The 22,091-nt window shown below is 39.6% G+C and overlaps 1 protein-coding gene and 1 non-coding gene across 2 annotated transcripts in view; both read right to left on the bottom strand.

Annotated features, from left to right (window-relative positions):
* The window catches only part of CNOT9 (CCR4-NOT transcription complex subunit 9), a 29,314-nt gene that overhangs the window by 6,801 nt on the left and 422 nt on the right, over positions 1–22,091 (bottom strand). The window contains exons 2-5 of the mRNA XM_045777620.2: positions 11,732–11,911; positions 10,242–10,357; positions 7,520–7,629; positions 2,839–2,948 (exon numbers count right to left, since the gene is read on the bottom strand). Of these exons, the coding sequence (XP_045633576.1) occupies positions 2,839–2,948; positions 7,520–7,629; positions 10,242–10,357; positions 11,732–11,911 (516 nt within the window). The remainder of the gene's footprint in view (positions 1–2,838; positions 2,949–7,519; positions 7,630–10,241; positions 10,358–11,731; positions 11,912–22,091) is intronic.
* Positions 5,920–6,105, bottom strand: LOC123779487 (U2 spliceosomal RNA). The gene has a single exon (XR_006776203.2). It is a non-coding gene; the product is annotated as a U2 spliceosomal RNA (small nuclear RNA).

Here is a 22,091-nt window from a genome sequence, read left to right as displayed (position 1 = left end):
TACAGTAGGGATTCATGTACGTGCTCGCTTCTTTTGTTTCACAGACCCTCTGTGAGCATCACCGATGCTACCCGTATCAGTACTCTTCCAAATTACCATGGAGTTTATTTTGTGGCAATACTATAATTTACTTATTTTTTATGAATAACGCTGCTATAAACATTCTTATACAAACTGGGATGTACACAAGAACTCATTTCTCTTGGATATATACCCAAGAGTGGGACTGCTGGGTCACAGCATAGAATTATGTTGACAGTGGATACTGCCAAATAGTTTCCCAAAATGGTTATACCATATGCTCACCTAGGGGGACTTTTTATAAAACACCAATGTCCAGACTTTACCACCACAGAGAACGATTCAGTAGGTCAGAGATGGGGCCTGGGCATCTCCATTTTTAAAACACTTCACTGGGACGCCCAGGTGGCTCAGCCTGTTGGTTGAGCGTGTGACTCTTGATTTCGGCTCGGGTCATGATCTTAGGGTCGTGAGATCGGCCCTGCGTTCATCTCTGCACTGGGCATGGAGCCTGCTCAAGATTCTTTCCCTCTGATCCCCCTTCCCCTTGCACCCACCCTCCTCTCACAAAACAAAAACAAAAACCACTCCACAGGGTGAGACTCTGCTTTATTGAGACTGCTACAGCAAGGGTTAGACTAAGTATCGCACATAAAAAGGAAACGTGGTAAGATCTCTGCTTGCATGGAGCAAAAAAGACAAACCAGGAACTATTTACCATACCAAGCAGGATATGCCATATAAGCTAATGGGAACCTATAGGCATTCAGAATGGATTAACTCTAATAATGCACAAAGACTGTAAATAGGGGAGGGATCATTACAATGGGGTTCCTGAAAAAGGGAGAGATGTCACAAAAGAAATGGGTCTTTTCCTACCCCATCCATAAGAACCCAACTTGAAAAACCTGCTCATAGGCAGCCACTAATATAAGATGACAAAGTACAGTTACATCCATTCTGATCCTGTCCCAGAAATCCACTGAAATTAACAAACCCCCCTAAAATTAGGGAAGAAAGAGAGAACAAAAACATGCACACAGATTCACACATCACTCACCTTTTGAGTGTTTAAGCAGAAAAATGAATACGGAGGTATAAACGCCTCCCTAACACACACACCCCAGACTGCTAGACGGGGTGGAAAATATTCGTAGGTAAAATACTGATTTAAAAGCTGCCAACATGAGCTCCTACAACCTCTTTTTTCATCCATTATTTTCAAACAAATAGTGATCTTGGCTAGAATTGCTCCCAACTGAAAACTTTTGTGAAGACATACCCGGAGAAGAGGTAACAAGTAATAATTACCTACATTTTCAAAGAAATTGAAGAAAACATGGATTTTAAAAAACATCAAAAAAAATGCAAAGAGGATAAAAATTTCAAAGAAGAGCTGAAAAGACATGAAAAGTGAGAGGACAAACACTAAGGAAAAAAAATCAATGCAAAATTAAACTGTAACACGCACACATATAAACTACTTCTGGAAGGATCTGAGAAAGGGGTAATACTGGTCACCTGCAGGGAGAACTGAGAGGCTGAGGTAGGAGACTTACTTTTATTTGTACTACTTGAATTTTCTACTTTATATATATATATATAAAGTATTATATATATATATATATATATATATATATATATATCTCGCATGTTTAAAGTTTACTTATTTTTTTTAAGTAATCTCTACACCCAACATGGGACTTGAATTCTCAAACCTGAGATCAAGAGCCACATGCTCTTCTGATTTCCAGGTGCCCCTGTATTGCATGTTAAAAATAAAAGAATTTTTAAATCGTTACATCTGCTTACCTCTAAGTCAGCATTAAAAATTCACTGAATTAAAAAATTTATTCAATGTGATTGAGCATACTTCAGAAAGAAGTTGGCTATTGCTAAAAATAGCAACATGGAAAAGTACCTTAAGAAAAGTCACATGATGTAAAATAAAAAAAGTAGAAAGCTATCAGAGGGGGAAAAAGATAGATAGGAAAGATATCCAATATAGCGTAACTGACGTTGCAGAAGTGAGAGGCCAGAACAAACTAAAAACTATAAAAACTAACAAGAGACACAAAGAGTATGTTCTTCCAGAAGAAAATCTGATGTAAGATTATCAAATGAACTTAAAAATAATAAAAGCAGCTTACAGACATCCACACAGAAAAGGCAAATTCACCAAGAAAAGGAAAAACTTAGGCTGGCCCAAGATTTCACTGTATATTCAATATCAGAAGACAACAGGGCTATGGCAACAGAGTTCTGACACATAAAATTAGGTAAGAATTTTATACCCAGTCATGCTGTCATTCATAGTTAAAGAGCAACCTAAGCAGAAGCTCAAGTACGTATACACTTGAGTATGCATAAAAAAAATGTCTGGAATAAGGAGCACCTGGGTGGTTCCATCTGTTAAGTGTCTGCCTTTGGCTCAGGTCATGATCCCAGGGTCCTGGGATCGAGCCCTGCGTCAGGCTCCCTGCTCAGTGGAGAGCCTGCTTCTCCCTCTCCCTTACTGCTTGTGCTCTCTCTTCCCAATAAAGAAATTAAAAAAAAAAAAAAAAAAAAAAGGTGTCTGGAATAATACACCTTTGGAGAAGTGGGTTCAGAGAAAAGGGAGAAATTCAGTCTTTAACTTTATATTCCTTTTAAGGATTGGGGTTTTTAAATGGTCATTTTTTAAACAATTTTTATCTAAAAGAGAAAATAAATACATAGAAGTTTCAAAAAGCCTGAAGGGACACAGAAAATGACCCTAGGACCATAAAGCAGTTCAAGAGCCAACACAATATAGAATATAAGTTGAAAAGCACATACCGTTTTAGAAAGTTCACTTCCAGATTCCATAATGCGCAAACACAAAGGGATAATTTCTGTTGTCAATAAAAAGTTGATTACTTCCTGTTCATCTGTTTTCACTAGGGCACCTAAAGAAAATAGGGACAAACAAAATTATTTCGAGTCAGGGTTTTTAATTAAAATGAACTTTGTAGGTTTCATCCAGCTAGTTGTGGAACTTAAATAGCAGAGAACACAAACTGGGGTTCATGTCAGAGAATCAGATTCATACTGATGTAAAAAAAAAAAAAAAAAAAAAGAGGAAGAGGAAGCACAGGTTGATTTTATCAGTCAGCATTTCAAAGATCAGGTACCAAGTTTCGCCCATCACATGGTTACCAGCAGGTCAGCCCTCTAAATCATTTTTCTATTACTGTTGGTAGACAACTACACAATAATATCACCATCTAGTCTCCATTTATTTTAGGTAAGAGAGAAGAATTCTGTATCAGTATAAAAGGATATTCCCAGGTAGCAAAAAAATGGTGTCAGTTTGAATCCTACTTCACAATGGACATAAACAAACATTGCTTCTTGGCTGTTTGTCACTTTCTCCAAAGAGTGCAAACATGGTAGGGTATACCCAAACAAGCAACACACACACCTCAACTCTAATCCTAGTTCCACAACTAGTTTACCTAAATTTGACAGAGCTACCTTCTCTTTATAGGCCTGTTTACCTATAAAATAAGAGTTGGAACAAATGATTTTTAAAATTTATCCCAATTCTATTGAGTTCTAACCTGACACCATTGACCAAGGTAACAGACACAGTTCAGTATTAATCTTCTCCATTCTGTACACAGGGAAGCAGAGCCCCATTAAACAAATGACTGGTCCCCAAGCTGCCCAATGTATCAACTAGCTTTTATATGAAAGGCCTAGGTTAATCAGATCTGTAGTAACTAAAATCAATCACTTTAGAAGAGAAAGGAATATCATTTAACAAGAACTGGCAATCCACAAAATGCTACATCTTTAAATGCCATAGCAAACACTATATACCATAATTTACTAATATGATCTAAAGCTGATGTCCAATTACTATTTTCATTTAGACTTTACATGCAGGTCTAAAATCCATTCTGAGTTAACTTTTATAGAGTACAAGGTATAGGTCGTGGCTCATTGCTTTACATATGGATATCTAATTGTTTCAGCACCATTTATTGAAAAGACTATCCTTTCTCCACTAAATTGTGTTTGCACCTTTGTCAAAAATCAATTAACCATATCTGTATGGGTCGATTTCTGGACTCCGCAATTCGGCTCCGTTGATCGACAAGTCTAGTGTTTCTCTAATAACATGCTGTCTTGACAACTGGTCTTCCAGTAGGTCTTGAAATCAGGTAGTATACACCTTCCAGCTTTGTCCTTCTTTTTAAAAACTGGATATTCTAGGGGCGCCAGGATGGCTCAGTTGGTTGAGTGACCAACTCTTGGTTTCAGCTCAAGTCACGATCTCAGGGTCTTGGGATTGAGCCCCATGTTGGGCTTCACGCTCTGCTTCCCCTCTTCCTCTGCCCCTCCCTGGGCTCACACACACTCTCTCTCCAAAATCTTTAAAACAAAAAAACCCTGGATATTCTAGTTCATTTGCCTTTCCATATAACTTTTAGGAACAGCTTGTCAGTTTCTATTAAAAAAAAAAAACCTGCTGGGATTTTGTGGAATTGCTCTAAATCTATATATATATATCAATTTGGGGGGAACTGACATCTCAATAATATTGAATCAATGATAGACCAATCAATGAACACAGTACATCTCTGCATTTATTTATGTCTTCTTTTGATTTCTTTCATCATTGCTTTGCAGTTTTTTAGCTACAAATATTGCACATCTTTTGTTAAGACTTACATCATGTTTTGGTGCTATTACAAATGGTAGGTTTTTAAATTTTCCATTTCTGACTATTTTAGCTAGCATGTAAAATGAATAGACAATCTAATTTTTTTCTAAGTTCTATGCCCTTTATTTTTTTCTCTTGCCTTGTTGCAACACATAGGATTTCCAGGATGATACTGAATAGGAGGGGTGAGAATACATATCTTTGCCTTGTTCTCAATCTCAGGGGACAACGCGTGGTTTTTCACATTAACTATGACCTTAACTGTAGGATTTATTTTTTTTAAACTCTATCGGGTTGAGAAAGTTCCTCCTATTTCTACTTTGTTGGAGTTTTTATCATAAATGGATGATGAATACTATCAAAGTCTTTTTATTATTATTATTATTTTTTTAGATTTTATTTATTTATTCGACAGAGATAGAGACAGCCAGTGAGAGAGGGAACACAAGCAGGGGGAGTGGGAGAGGAAGAAGCAGGCTCATAGTGGAAGAGCCTGATGTGGGGCTCGATCCCATAACGCCAGGATCATGTCCTGAGCCGAAGGCAGACGCTTAACCGCTGTGCCACCCAGGCGCCCCAAAGGCTTTTTTTTTTAAACAAAAGAAATGGTCATACAATGTTTCTTCTTTAGTTTGTTGATATGGTCAATTATATTGACTGATTTTTTTTTTTTTTAAAGATCTTATTTTTAGGGGCGCCTGGGTGGCTCAGTCATTAAGCTTCTGCCTTCGGCTCAGGTCATGATCCCGGCATCCTGGGATCGAGCCCCATATCAGGCTCCCCGCTCAGCAGGAAGGCTGCTTCTCCCTTTCCCACTCCCCCTGCTTGTGTTCCCTTCCTCACTGCCTCTTTTTCTGTCAAATAAATAAATAACACCTTAAAAAAAAAAGATTTTATTTTTAAGTAATCTCTACACCCAATCTGGGGCTTGAACTCACAACCCTGAGATCAAGAGCTGCACGCTTTACCAACTGAGTCAATCAGGCACCCCTATATTGTCTGACTTTTAAAAGTTAAGCCATCATGCATTCCTGGGATAAACCCACTTGGTCATGATGATCCTTTTTTTTTTTTTTTTAAAGATTTTATTTATTTATTTGACAGAGAGAGAGACAGCCAGTGAGAGAGGGAACACAAGCAGAGGGAGTGGGAGAGGGAGAAGCAGGCTCCCAGCAGAGGAGCCTGATGTGGGGCTCGATCCCACAACGCCGGGATCACGCCCTGAGCCGAAGGCAGACGCTTAACCGCTGTGCCACCCAGGTGCCCCAAGATAGCAGCTACTCCTTAAATGTACAATAAAATGTCTCTAAGAAGTATGTCTCAGAAGTACAAAACTTTTAAACTGGTAAGAACAGATACTACACTTGATCTTAGCCAAAAGGCTGAGAAGCGACAGAAGGACTAAACTCTTTTAAAGTATACTTCCTGACCCATGGTTTATAATCATAGGGATATGAACACAGGTTGAACATAAAAACAATAACCAAACAAAACAAAGTTTGTACAATGTTCTTATTGTTTGGTCAGTATGTGAGCAAAAACTATGAATAAAAGACACTGAAGGGAATTTGGAAAGAAACCTTGAATGCATTTATTTTTCACAAATCCAAAGACAGTTCTTTACTATCTGGGAGTCTGAGATCTGAAACAGCTAATATATTATTTTCTTGAGTGAAACATATTTTAGACACATCTCCCATAGTAAATATATGTGGAAACATTAACTTTGGCATGCAAAAATTCAACTAGGTGAAACAGAGGACGAACATCTGTAGTTATGGGGGAATAGCTTAGAAGTTAGAAAGAGAAACAAAACAAAACAAAAAAAACCAACACAAATTCTTTTTTTCTTTTTTTTCAGAGTGCATGGGCTCAAGCGCGGGGGGGGGGGGGGAGAGGGAGAGAGAGAAACCCAAGCAGGCACCACACTCAGCAGAGAGCCCGACACGGGAGCTCAGTCTCACAACCCTGAGATGATGACCTGAGCTGAAATCAAGAGTTGGACACTTAACAGACTGAGCCACCCAGGCGTCCCAAAAAAACAACTCAAGTTCTTTTCTCTGTAATACTCTTTGTTGACTTCAGCTTGTTCTTTATTTTCCCTACGATTCCAGTAATTGTTTCTTTCTTTTTTTTTTTTTTAAGATTTTATTTATTTGACAGAGATAGAGACAGCCAGCAAGAGAAGGAACACAAGCAGGGGGAGTGGGAGAGGAAGAAGCAGGCTCATAGCAGAAGAGCCTGATGTGGGGCTTGATCCCAGATCGCCGGGATCACACCCTGAGCCGAAGGCAGACGCTTAACCGCTGTGCCATCCAGGCGCCCCCCAGTAATTGTTTCTATACATATGCGGAATTTAATTCCAAATGTTGGGCCTCATACCCTTATTAACAACACTCAGAATGGTACTTGATAAGAACTATTGTATTAGGGGCGCCTGGGTGGCATAGCGGTTAAGCGTCTGCCTTCGGCTCAGGGCGTGATCCCGGCATTATGGGATTGAGCCCTGCATCGGGCTCCTCCGCTGTGAGCCTGCTTCTTCCTCTCCCACTCCCCCTGCTTGTGTTCTCTCTCTCGCTGGCTCTCTGTCAAAAAAAAAAAAAAAAAGAACTATCGTATTAGTTATTTACTTATTATTAACATTTATCATTTATTACTATTTATTATTATGTCCTCAATTATTCGTAAAAATAGACTCAACCTCAAAAACAAAACCAAATGGTGAACAAAAGCTATAAAAGACAAAACACCTAAGATCACTATTATGAATGAAGATTTCAGACTTGCAAAACCACCCCAATAACTTACCAATAACTCCAAGACTGGTTAGCCGAAGATATTCAAAGGGCCGTGTTTTGCTGACAGTGTGCAAAAAGGGGTACAAAAAAAGTGGGATGTGTGCTGCAAGAAATGCTGACCTGGAAGAAAAAAATAATCCCAATCAGAGCCCTGAGTTCATTTCTAAGGATTTTGAACACTCAATTTCCAGACAGTTCATTCTGTAAGGCCCGTAACGTTGCCTAACCAAGGAATCTCTAGAAAAGAGTTACTGGTCATTAGTCTAGACCTGTGGTTCTCAGTTGGGGTGATTTTGCCCACCAGGGTACATGTGACAATATCTGGAGATATTTTTGGTTGTCACAACTGAGGGGGTGCTATTGGCATCCAGTGAGCAGAGGCCAGGGATGCTGCTAAACAGGACAGACCCCTTTCACTCCCCACCTCCAACCACAAAATCTAGCTCAAAATGACAATGTCAAGGTTAAAAAAAATCTAGTCTAGGTCACGGTTAAGAGAATACCTGATTTTCCCTGTAATCAGCACCAAGTACCTGAAAAACTGATAAAATATCCAACTGTGGATTTTAAAAAATAGGTCATAAAATGCCATTAAGTGCCTAAGAGATTCTCCTAGGTGCCTTCCCTCACCTAATTTATAACTAAGTAACAATATTCACAGGTACAGTCAGACAAAACCTTGTAAACCAAGATGAGAAAACAAAGCAGCCATTATCAGATTTAACTGTTATGCTTAAAAGCACACTGTTTTGTTTTTTTGTTGTTAGAGCAGTTCAGATACACTAAGTATGCTAAAAACATTTTAAAGATTTTATTTATTTATTTTAGAGAAAGAGACAGTGCACACATGCAGGGTTGAGCAGAAGGGGAGGGAAAGGAAGAAAAGAATCTCAAGCAGATTCGGTGCTGAGTGTGGAGCCCGACCTGGGGCTCGATCTTACGACCCCAAGATCATGACCTGAGCTGAAATCAAGAGTTGGAGGCCTAACCGACTGAGCCATACAAGTGCCCCTCTAAAAACATTGTAATCGGAAGCTAATATGTCAGGCAACTAATACAGAACCAATTACTTTGTATTATTTATAGTTAACACCTTGTGGGAGAGCAAACACTCTAAATTTTTTTTTTTAAGATTTTATTTATTTATTTGACAGAGATAGAGACAGCCAGCGAGAGAGGGAACACAAGCAGGGGGAGTGGGAGAGGAAGAAGCAGGCTCCTAGCAGAGGAGCCCGATGTGGGGCTCGATCCCAGAACGCCAGGATCACGCCCTGAGCCGAAGGCACATGCTTAACCGCTGTGCCACCCAGGCGCCCCCAAACACTCTAAATTTTTAACACACAAAGTACTCTTGCATTTTTCTTAAGTGCTTAAGAATAATTTTCACAGTAACATCTCTAAAGTTCTGCAATCTCAGTGCCAACCTAGCACTCAGATTTTATAATTGATAAAGAGACAAAAGACTTTAATAAGATGACTTTTAAATGCCTTAGAACCATAGAGTTCACAAAGCAGATTACTGAACAAGATTTCCTTTTTCTTGTCAGATGTAGCAGGCCAACTGGCATGCCAATTCTGATCTATTACAAGGTTGTCTAGGATCCTGTGTTAAGAAAGATTCTGGGGGGCGCCTGGGTAGCGCAGTCGTTAAAGCGTCTGCCTTCGGCTCAGGGCGTGATCCTGGCGTACCAGGATCGAGTCCCACATCAGGCTCCTCCGCTATGAGCCTGCTTCTTCCTCTCCCACTCCCCCTGCTGTGTTCCCTCTCTCGCTGGCTGTCTCTCTCTGTCAAATAAATAAATAAAATCTTTAAAAAAAAAAAAAAAAAGATTCTGAAGCCAAATCTAGGTTCAGTGGGAAAAAAAATGCTGGGTTCAAATATTTACTGAACTCCTAGTAAATGCCATGCATTGTGCCTCACGTAGTGATGCCTACCATGGATTCAGGAGGGAGAAATATCTACATGTCTGACCTTTCTTGAGATGTGAACACTACCCTTTTAATTATTTTAATAGTAAACTCCACCCTCAACGTGGGGCTCGAACTCATGAGCCCAAGTTCAAGAGTCGCATGCTCTACTGACTGAGCCAGCCACAGGCCCTGTGAACACTCTTTCAAGTTAACTGCTGTGAATGGGTAAAAAGTAAATGAGACAATGGATTATTATTCAGCCTTAAAAAGGAAGGAAATTCTGACATATGCTACAATATGGATGTTATACTAAATGAAATAAGCCAATCACAAAAAGACAAATACTGAATGATTCCACTTAAATGAGGTATCAGAGTAGTCAGGATCAAAGAGACAGAAAGTAGAATGGTTACCAGGGGCTATGGGAATGGGGAGTTATGGTTTAATGGGTAACGTTTCAGTTTTATACAATGAAAAGATGCATGGAGATGTATCGTGGGGATGGTTGCCCAATACTACTGAACTCTATGCTTAAAGAGAGTTGAAATGGTAAGTTTATCTTACATATATTTTACCACAACAACAAAAAAAAGAAAAAAAAGGTATAGAAGAGCATGTTAAACAATACGATACTGTTACTACATGAAAACCTGGTGAATTAGAGAAGAGAAATTCTTCAGGGAAAAAAAAGCAAATGAGAATCCTGAAGATCCATATCCACACACACGCTTCCTACTCCTACTGCAGGCCCTTCTCTCATCATTCAGAAAAAGACTGTATTTCATACAAACCCCCATCATCAGACTCAACAAAGCGCCTACCTGGTTTCTGGGTGTGATGCCACACATTGCAGTAATGCCAGAGCATTGCAAACTCTGTTAGACTGGTGTGCTGTCAAGGTGGGTGGGTTGATAGATGGATAAATATTTACAATTTCCTAAAAATGAAACCAGCACCAGATGAATAAAGAATAACTATTTCAAAGTTCATTTCCATGGTATTAAAGCAAAAACCCTAGAGACCCCCCCGACCCTTAATTCTATATATCCTCTAAGAACTGAATCATCAAAGGGCGAGCAAAAATAAACAAATGATGCTCCTATCTTTTTATCACAAATATACCTGAGACTATGAGACATTTCTACACAGGTCTCTAGGAAAACTCCTCTGGAGGTAACTGTGGTCACCTACACTTCCTCTTATATCCAGCATCTGTTGAGGCCTTCACTTGAGGGGCTGTGGCTGTTATAGTTATAATCCCTTCTTTTTGTAGACACCCTGTGTTAAGCTACAGTGCTAAGATAATTGGCCAGATAACAAGTGTCAGTAAATCAACCACAGTGACTCATAAAGAAGTCTGAGTTTGGTCAGGTAGCAAATGCAAAAAGGGAGAGATAAGAACAGGAGTATATGCATGGAGACACATGCAAACAGCAGTGGGTATGTGTAGTCTCTGTCCAAAGGGGATGATCTGCTGTATACAATTCCTTTTATTTTAATTGTAAAACTTTTATTGAAAATGTTCCTATAAAAAAGATTAGTTTTAGGGATTAAGAATACACTTAATGTGATAAGCAATGAGTATAGAATTGTTCAATTGTTGAATCATTATATTGAACACTTGAAACTAATAGAACATCATATGTTAATTATACTTTAATTAAAAAGAAGATTAGTTTCTTGGCTACATGAAGTAGGAATTGAATGCAAATTTACTTAACAGATTTGAAAAATTAATTATTAGGAATTTCAGACAATACTTTAAAGGATGATTATTCCATTATCTTGGTATCTTAGGATCATACTGTATCAATTTATTCCCCACCAATGACCATTACAGTCAGAACCACAATTCAGTGATTTATTCTTTAATGTACAAGCGTACCTATCTCTCATCCTATAGCTGTTATATCTTTATCTTAACATTTCTGTTAACCAGAATATGCCCTGCGGTTCTTATACTTTACCTTTCACCTTCTCCTCTGTCACCTAGAAATGTCTTGTAGTATTCCTAAAGCTGTGTTTCTCAAAGTGTGGTTCTCAGACTACCTGCATCAGAATGACCTAAGAACAGGGCAGGTGCTTGTTAAAAATACAGATTTTTCAATCTTAGACTAAATAATTCTTTTGGGTAAGATCTATTGAACCTGCATTTTAACAAACACCTTACAGACTTTTCTAAAACAGATTCTTACAAATGCTAATATTTAAAGATTGATTCTGCTAAAGTCTTCAAAATCATTTGAGCAAAGGCAGAGAGACAGAAGGGTGATGAGCAGGACTGAACTGCAACTCACAGATATATACCCACCTGTAAAAGTGCTGCAATAGTACCAAATGAATGCCACAGCATGGGTGCGAGATCAGGAACAGACTCTCGCTTCTTACTCAGCTCCAGCAAAGCATTTTCCCTCGTCTCAGGACTGGACAGCTCATTGATCCACTGATAGATTTTTTCTCTATCTACCTGAGCCAGTGCAGTAGGCACAGGCTGTAAGTGAAAACAAGAAAGTGAGCATGTGAGTTTCGTTAAAGTCAAACCAAGTCTTACTCTGCTTTAGAAGGAATATATTTTTCCTAAATACCAGGGGAGTTTTTCTAAGCACATACACCTAGGCCAATCTATCAAAATCTAAACTGCATACATCCTTTAATAATTCCACGTTTAGGAATTTATCCCATAGGTATACTTGGACTATACCGAAGACGTACCAGGATGTTTACTATTGTATTGTTTTAAAAGCAGAAAACCTGAAATACTAAATATCTATCAACTAGGACTGTTAAATATGCACGGGTACATCTTTATTTATAACACTATGTAGCCCTTTTTAAAAAATAGCTCTACATGTGCTGATACTAAATAAAAAAAAAAACACAAGGGGTATAGAACCGTATATATGCTTCCATTAATATACACAAGTATATTCTTATATATTTATATACAATGTTTCTAGAATGACACATAAGAAACTTAACAGTAACAACTACAACAAAAAACTGTAATTACTGCTAAGGTTGGAACCTATATGGGAGGTTCACTTTTTTTTTTAAAGATTTTATTTATTTATTTATTCATTCATTCGTTTATGAGAGAGGGAGAGAGAAAGAGCAGGAGCACGTGTGCGGTGGGGGGGGGGGTGGAAGGAGCAGAGAGGGAGGGAGAGGGAAAGAATCCAAGCTGACTCGGCATGCAGACCCTAATACGGGGCTCAATCTCAAGACCCTGAGATCATGACCTGAGCCGAAACCAAGACCTGAAGGCTCAACCAACTGAGCCACCCGGACACCCTAATTTACTTTTCATTGTATATGATAAAATCTTCTGCACAGTTTAAACTTCTTTTTAAGAATATGCTTATGACAGTTTTTGAAAGAAAAAAATTTACACCCTCCCCACCCATTGCTGGCCATTCCCCAATAATTCCAGCCTCCCCCCTCCATGGAGCAGAAAACCTATGTAATTTGGAAAAGCTCCCCTTCTAATGGTTCTTATACATACTCTACCTCCACCCCTCTGAGACTCATTCATTACTTACTCATGTAGGGGCCATACAAACAGAGAACATTCTTTTATTATTGTGCTAAACCATCACACCATTCCAAAAAGCCCTGAGCATTTCTGTAATACTCCATATTTGTCAAACAGCCTTGTGACTTGGTTAAGTTCCTTAATTACCCTTCTTTGGAAAATAAGTTAATAGACTAGAAAAATGATTACCATTGCTATTTCTAGCTCTAATGTCCTAACAAATTCATGACTTCTAGCCCTATGCCCAGTATTTTCTCAGTTAATTCCCCCAAACAAGGGGAATAGATGGGTAGATAGGTGAGTAGGTAGAAAAAAGGCAACTACACTTGTAGATGAGATCGTTAACACTCAGAGGAATTAACCTGCTCAATTCACCCAAGTATGCAGTTGCATATTCCAGGGCCTTCTTGAACTGCATCACACAGCTTTCCATGGTATTTACACGTTCCCACTACACCTTAGTGTGACAGAATGATGACCAGAAAGGACAACTGTCTTTGCTGAAGAACAAAAGTTAAGACAGACTACGAGATGTACTCACAATTACTCTACCCAAGCTGATCAACAGCCTTCTATAAATGGAAGGTTGATTAGAAGCTTTTAGCTTAATGTTTATCGTTTCACTTGCTTGACAGAATGAACCACAAGGTGTTCTGCTAAATGGACTGAAATACCATGCAGCTCAAGTCTTCTTTAAGTGCCTTAGAGTAATCTGGTGAAAGATGTTTTGTAACTCCCATCAGTGGCGCTCCTCAAGGAAACACAGGCTCCCACAGCAATCATATGAACAGGGTAGTCCCTCCCATCCCCCAACAGCAAAAGCAGTCCTGACCAAGCACTTGCCCTTTCCGGGCTGCTACAGATAGGCCCTCAACTAAAAAATTATTTTTGGAAATGTAATTCCCACCAGAAGACAGCATATGTTTATTTAGAGTATTACATCACCTTAAAAGCTCAGTGAAAACAAGGGCTAAAATTTTAGCTTTGGGTTTCCTGCCCACAGTCTCCTGGATGACCCACAATCCAGTAACTAAAGGGGCCTCAAGAGACACTCCTCCAGCAACGTAGTATCTATCCTGATTAGTCATTACTCATTCAACTCTCCCTAAAGTCCTGTCGCCCCGACACCACCAGTAAGCTCTGTTACCCCGACAAGAGCCAGCCTGTGACTTGTATCTGGAATTTCTATCCTCGTGCTGCCCTGGGGGGCCTCAGGTGAACAACAGCAGGACGGACTTGTAGCCACCAGTCTACCATATCATGGCTTCTAGACACCAAGCCTCCCCCCCCCCCCCCCAGATTCCATTTCCAGAGCTGGCCTGACTCCAGCAAAGAGATGGTGCCCTGGAGCGATGCTAACACCCTAGAGAGCCAATGCCTGGTGACAACTTGGGTATGTACCTAAGGTCATGGACACCTGCTGCCAGCAATACTCCAACTTTTGAGGCTACTTATGGGAGCACCAGCCTCCACGGGGCTTTGGTTCTAAGAGAGCTAGGGGCTCTGTAGCCATTCTAGCAACAGGAAGGCAGTAAGCGCAGTTTGGTGCCAGGAAATACTTGGGATAAGGACCCTCCTTTTACATCACCCTTGGTGAATTTTGCTCCCAACTTAAGAGCAGGACTTACTTTAAACCCACCAAATACCTATTTGTTATGAGATAAATACAATTATTTCTGAAAATAAAAATGGGAGCTAACATATAGTGTTTACTCTGTTAGGCACTGTCCTATCTAAATACTTGTCACCACCCTCATTTTATAGAGGAACAGAGAAGTTATTTAACATTTAAGTGCCAAAGCCAAAATCTGAACCCAGGCAGCCTGGCAACAGAGTCTATACTCTCAACTGCTTTGCTAAGGCTGCTTCTCACCTGCCTGAAAGATTAGGTCTGATCTAAAGATGACTTTCAAAAAAAACTATTCCCTGTGACCTAGACAAGGGACAGGGAACACGTAAACACCTCAGACAAACATTAAAATGTTACTGCTGTGAGTTCAGCAGAGTCTGAAAAACAACCAGCACCATGAACGACACCACTGATATGAAGACAAAGTCTCGACTTGATTGAGATTCCAAGGTACTGGATCATCACCATTTTAATGAGAAAGTCCGTGAGATAGTTTGACATAATTCCCTATGTCAAATTATGGTTCATATGGGAATAATCTAGCTGGTGATAGCCACTAACGCACACTAACACACACACACCTCCCCCATATACATCAACAGGTAATTTTATAACACATGCATAAGTTTAGTTATTTTGGAGAATGAAAGGGAAAATATTTTTAAATTTTCAGTTACACATTGATTCATGTATAGATGACTCCTGAAAGTGGGTTTGAACTGCACACGTCCATTCATTTTTTTTTTTTAAAGATTTTATTTATTTATTCGACAGAGATAGAGACAGCCAGCGAGAGAGGGAACACAAGCAGGAGGAGTGGGAGAGGAAGAAGCAGGCTCATAGTGGAGGAGCCTGATGTGGGGCTCGATCCCAGATCGCCGGGATCACGCCCTGAGCCGAAGGCAGACGCTTAACCGCTGTGCCACCCAGGCGCCCCTGCACATGTCCATTCATATGCAGATTTTTTCGATAAATACAGTACAGTACTGTAAGTATATTTTCTCTTCCTTGCGACTTGTCTTAACATTTTCTTCTACTTTATTATAAGTATATAATATTTATAACCTACAAAATATGTGATCAACTGTTATCAGTAAAGCTAGTAGTCAAGAGTAGGTTATCAGGAATTAAGTTTTGGGGAAGTCAAAAGTTATATGCAAATTTTTGACTGCATATGGGAGCCTTGTTCAAGAGTCATCTGTATGAATATTAACAACTGATAAAATACATTGGACATTATCCTTGAATAAAACTCTGAAGCATAACTCCAGCATCTCACTAGATCTTGATGGTAATAAAAACTCCAAATGTATCTTACTCTCCTTCTAAATCCCAAGGATTATTTAGGCATACCTTTCACAAAAATATGAGAATCTAGAAATTGAGGTCTTTCTAAAAGGGTGTGGGAAGTGAAAGAGGGAGTGGGGGGATGAGGAAAGAAACAGAACTGTACTGTACACTTTATTTACATATGTATGTATTTTTGAGAGAGAGAGAAAGCATTGTGCACGCAAGCAGAGCAGAGGGAGAGAATCTTTATTTATTTATTTGTTTGTTTTTGAAGATTTTATTTATTTGAGAGAGAGAGATAGCACGAGCAGGGGGTAGAGGGAGAAGCAGGCTCCCACCTGAGCCAGGAGCCCCACATGGGGCTCGATCTCAGGACCCTGGGATCATGACCTGAGCTGAAGACAGATGCTTAACTGACTGAGCCACCCGGGCACCCTGAGGGAGAGAATCTTAAGCAGGCTCCATACCCAGCGCGGAGCCCAATGTAGGCTCGATCTCACAACCCTGAGATCATGACCTGAGCTGAAACCAAGAGTTGGACACTTAACCGACTGAGCCACCCAGGCACCCCTGGTACACTTTTAAAAACATGGTTTCATTCAATGGTCAGAACAACCCAGTTATTATCCTCATTTTATAACTGATGAAACTATGAGTAAACCATGGCAGGTTTCCTCCTCTTCCCATTTTCTACTTAAAGAGCACCTCTAAAGATGCCTAATCCAATTGCTACAATTCTTTTAATTTATAATCTACTAATACATTTCTGAGACTGTGGCTGATAGGGAACTCCATCTAGTAGCACACATTGTTCAGTGGCTGATAAGCAATTCGTTTATGACTTCTCTATTGGAGACTACTTAACTTAAACACATTAAAAATACTAGCAGGATACTACCACAAGAACAGAGGTTAACACTTCTTGAATCACATGGAATCTATGAATCTTTTCCTCAGAAAAATATACAAGTGCAAATGGTTTTGCACATAATTTCTTTTTCACAAAATTTACACATAATTTAAAAGAATTCATAGACCCTATGAAACCTATCCATGGATCCAGAATTAAGAACCTGTTTATTAAGTTAAAGAATAGGAAAGACTTCGATTTACATGTAACTACACAAGTACATTAAGTGGAACACACCCTGGACTGGGAGCCAGAAATGACTTCAAAACACAGTTTTGCCATTTCTATAATTGTGTGACTTAGGATAAGTCATTTACTTTTCCAAGCCTCAATTTTATCATTGGTAAAATGAGGAAACTACGATTACGGAAGTCCCAGGCAGCTCTAAAATCTTGGAAATTATTTTATTTAGCTCTTAGTTATAACTGAGAGACTAAGAGCTCTTTCAAAAAGTTAATTTTACTGAGGTTAATTTGCATAAAGTTTTAAGTGCACCCATTTTACATATATATTTCAATTTTGAGAAATCTATACACCTGAGTAACCACCACCACAACCAAGAGACAGACCTCTTCCACCATCCCTAGAAGTTCTCCAGTACTTCTTTTAGTAAACCCCACACCTAGCCCTAAGCAACCATGGATAGACATTCTGCCACTATAGATAAGGTCTGCCTTTTCTAGAAATTATTTATAGGGAGCAACATTTATTAAATATACCATATTTATATCAATGTACCAATCACTGTGGATTACCTCCCTTTATTCTCAAAATTCTAAGAGGAATCAGGTTCAGGGAGGTTTAGCAGACTCAAATTCATACCACGAGTGGATGGCAGAACCAGATTCAAACTGTAGTCTACATGGTCTATAGGACAAATCACAACGATCCTTCCAAGTTGAAGAAGTTATTTTTTAAGAACTCAATACAGAACTCTAAGTTTAATATTCTATTATAATACAGCTCATTAATAGTTGGACTTGGATAAACAGTGGGTTCAATTACATATGCAGAAACCAGAAAGTCATTTAGGAGAAATATGATTTGGACTATTAGTTATCATCCTCAACACTATTTCCAAGATTAGAAATCATATATAACTATATATTTTTAGGTATAACCTCCTTAAAGTTAGTGGTCCTTTCCTTGTAACAAGTTTAAAAATGTTTATATTATCAAAATTTAGGAGGGAATCACTCTCCTCTTTTCTGTTTAATGGTTTGGCTATGAAAAATGTATTTCAAGTAACTTTTTTCTTTCTACAAAGCTTAACACAGGCAAGACATTTGCCAAAGTCAGCCATTAATGGTTAACTCTAAGCGTCACAAACACAGGGTACTGACAGTTGGTCTTCTATCTCTGAAAGATCTTGACTCCATGTGGAAAGGAGAAAGATATTTAGAACTTAAAAGGAAAAAAAAAAAGACCCATGTTATCCATAAATGGGAACAAAATATGACATACCCTCCATCAAGTAAATTAAAAAATTTACGTTGGTGGCTTTTTTTAAACAGAAAATAACCAAATCTCTTAATACAACTTTATATTCAAGGGCCAAAATACCTGTTGGTTTTCTTACCAATAAATATGTGACAGTGAATAAAGAAAGAATGCCATATGATTGAAAGAGAAATTATTTTCCTAAGTCTGGAAACTACTCAACATGTGGCTTTGGTGTCTACATAATGATGATAATCCAAGAAAACACACTTTTTAAATAATGCCAAAGGGAAATATTAAATTCGCTTAATTATCCCCATATCTTTAGAAGGGCCAGAATGTTCTTCAACTTTTTAAAAATGGAAGTGAACAAGCAAAGAGAAGCTAGGCAATGTGCTTAAAGCTTCAACAGAAAACACGGGAGGAGACAGTGTTTGAATCAGATCCCTCACAGGGCGCCTAGGTGGCTCAGTCAATTAAGTGTCTGCCTTTGGCTCAGGTTATGATCTCGGAGTCCTGCAACTGAGCCCCATGTCTGACTCCCTGCTAGGCAGGGAGTCTGCTTCTTCCTCTCTTTCCCCTTCTGTCCCTCTCCCTGCTTGTGCTGTCTCTCACATAAATAAAATCTTAAAAAAAAAAAATCAGATCCCGAAGAGTACACAATGTTCTTTTTACTTGCCAAAGAGGAGAGCACCTGGAAGTCTAGCACAGTTTCAACAAGATGATGTACCGATGATGCTACTGGTTAGGTGCAAAATGAGGGGGGAAACATGTGTATAAGGATGTTAAAATTGCCAGGGGAAATCAGTGGGGAAATTTTTTAAAAATGCATACCCAATGCATCTTTTAAAGGCTTAGCTTTGACTATTTTAGATCCCTAGCATAACATTCATTAAAGACCCACAGTATGCGAAGATTTGTAGTTCTATTACTCTGAAACAATTTCCAAGGTCCACAACAAAGTGATCTGTTACTTTGCAGAGGCAGGAATTATAGTCCCAAGGCTGAAGTATGGGAGCAAGTCATATAACCAAGGACTATACCTAGACAACCACTGAACACTTTGTTATTCTTATTTCATCTTTAGAGTAGTCCTGCATGGTATTTCTGTGCCTATTTCACAGATGTGAGAAATTATATTCTATGGTAGCAATAATGACAATGTTAAAATGTATGCTATCAAGTTTGACAAGAGTCTACTACACTGTGCACTTCTAGCCTAATAAAATACTACCCAAGAGTACAAATTTAAGATACTTCCCAAATTGTCAGTTCTTCCTCTAGTGAATAAAATCCTACATTCACACGATCACTTTCTCTTTTGATAGTACTATCTCCCTAGCTGAAGTGATGATTTACCTGTTATTTTAAAAAAGAGATAAATAAAGGTACACACAAGTATAAAACTTGTCATCATTAAGCTAAAAAAATCTTCTCAGAAAGTGGCTTAGATTGCTGCAGGCACTGTTGCATGTTATCATGAACTCTTCCCAGTTTCCAGTAATATATACCATTACTGACCCCTTTACCCAGATCAGAGTGATACAGGCAGTATAGTCTAAGAGAATGCATGAAGGATTGGGAAAGAGATGGCTCAACTTTCCTAAGCTTCAGTTTCCTCCATGACCAAAAAGTCTAGCAAATGAGTGGTACAAAGGAACTTCTCAGAGCTTCTGTGGGAGCCCAATAACATTAACAGATGAAAATGTATCTAAAAGCTTAAATTTTAAGGCAATGTAAGGCACTATAAATGTAATTGAAAAAACAAGTACTGAGTATTTATCATAAGTAATGAACCACGGTTCAAAAGATGCATTAGGTTGGGGCACCTGGGTGGTTCAGTTAAGCGTCCCACTCTTGATTTCCACACAGGTCATGATCTCAGGGCTGTGGGATTGAACCCTGGGTCAGGCTCTGCACTCAGCAGGGAGTCTGCTTAAGATTCTCTCCCTCCCTCTGCCCCCCTGGCCCCCTGCCTCTCTCTCAAAATAAATGAATAAATCTTAAAAAAAAAAAAAGATGCATTAAGGGAAAGTAAAAATAAAAGGAACTGAATAAGTATAGAGTTTAGAAGTCACAGGGAAAAGAGCAGTTTGGTATCAAAGCCTGGAGAAGACACAATCAGATTTTGGGAACTACACAAGCCAACCTCAGAAGAATCCCTTGTGTAACCTGCCCCTCCCCTACCAGCAGCAACCTTATCTTTTTTTTCCCCCCAAAGATTTTTATTTATTTATTTGTCAGAGAGAGAGAGAGAGAGAGCAGGTGCACACGCATAAGCAGGGGAACGGCCGGCAGAGGGAGAAGTGGGTTCCTTGCTGAGCATGGAGCCCAATGCAGGACTTGATTCCAGGACTCTGGGTTCATGACCTGAGCCAAAGGCAGACGCTTAACTGACTGAGCCACACAGGCATCCCTCAGCAATCTCATCTTCTGACTTGCTTCTTCCCAGTATAATTTGGGAGAAGAAACAAAAAAGCTGGGGAAATTGCAATCACCTAATTGAAAGATATAAACGTATCCACTCTGAGCACTTGCAAACACTTAGAAACACGGTGACAGGAAGCAAAGATGCCACTGGCCCTGGAAATGACAATGTATTCTATAGTCGAGTAAAATTCAGCACACTTTTTCACTTTTTATATTTAAAGTAAAAGCAATTTTTTTGGTCCTCTATTTAATACTGAAGTCACTTTGCCTGATAATGCAATGTCAGTAACTACCCTCTTCAGTCACTTCATCTTAGTGGAACAGAGAAAGTGTGATTGGTATTCAGAAGAGTATGCTCAGATCATATGATCTCATTTTCCTATTATGGCTATGTGCTCTCAGTCATCACCTTCCTCACCCATACTTTTTCATTCAGCAAAGTATTTGAGCCCCTACTTTGTGCCAGGAATTGTCCAGGCACTTGGAGTAACCATGTAAACAGGACCCACGGGATCTCTGTCCTTGCCCTTAAGAGGCAGACAGTCAACAAGTAAATGAATACAAAAATCACAAAATTGAGATTAGTACTGAGAAAGAGATTTTTAACAGAGAAAAGTTGCAGGTTACAGAACTTCTTTAAATAGAGTGGTCAGAGAAGGTTACTCTAGGGACATTTAGGCAGAGACCCCAGGGAAGAGGAGCCAGTTACACCCACATGCTGTGTGTGTATGTGCCTGTGTAATTGGGGGTGGGGTACGTGGTAAAAAAGAGCATGCCAGGAATAGAGATCAGGAAGTGTAGGTGGAGTGGAAAAGCGCAGGTATAAGGGATGGACAGGCGGTCAATGTAGCTGGAGCTTGTGGAGCAAGTGACATAAGACTAGAACGCAAACGGGGGTAAGACCTTATAGTACAGGGAGGGCCTTGTAGGCCACAGCAAGGAGTATGGATTTTATCTACATGTAATGGAAAGCCAGAAAATTACTTCAGACAGGTGAATTACACGATCTGCTTTTCTTGTTAAAAGATCGCCCTGGTAAACTGAGATGTGGGAAAAAGGTTGTAAGTCAGACGTAATAATTATTCACTTCTCCCGGTCTCAGATTTTCCACCTGTGAAAGCAAAGTGGTGTGAGTTAGAAGCCATTTCCTTCCCGCTGCGAAGTGCCCGGGCAGTGAGTTCCGAGAGCAAGGGCCGTGTCAGATTGACCACAGAATTCCCCCTCATCTCCGCCGACGCCCAGAACGCAACCGGCTCCCTGCAACTGTTGGTCAGCGCAATGAATCAATGAATGGCCTGTCCCGGCCGCGAGGGAGGCGCTCCGGCGCGGGACCAGGCCCCGGGGCCGGAAAAGAACGCGATACGCGGCGCAGGAGGCCGCGAGAGCCGACCGGAGAGGAAAGTGTGGACCGGCTCCATCACAGTCAAGGCGCGACGAGG

The sequence above is a fragment of the Ursus americanus genome, chromosome 1 (genome assembly GCF_024610735.1).
Source record: "Ursus americanus isolate L20-20 chromosome 1, mUrsAme1.1.p, whole genome shotgun sequence".
Lineage (NCBI taxonomy): Eukaryota > Metazoa > Chordata > Mammalia > Carnivora > Ursidae > Ursus > Ursus americanus.
This window is presented reverse-complemented; position numbering and strand designations above follow the sequence as displayed.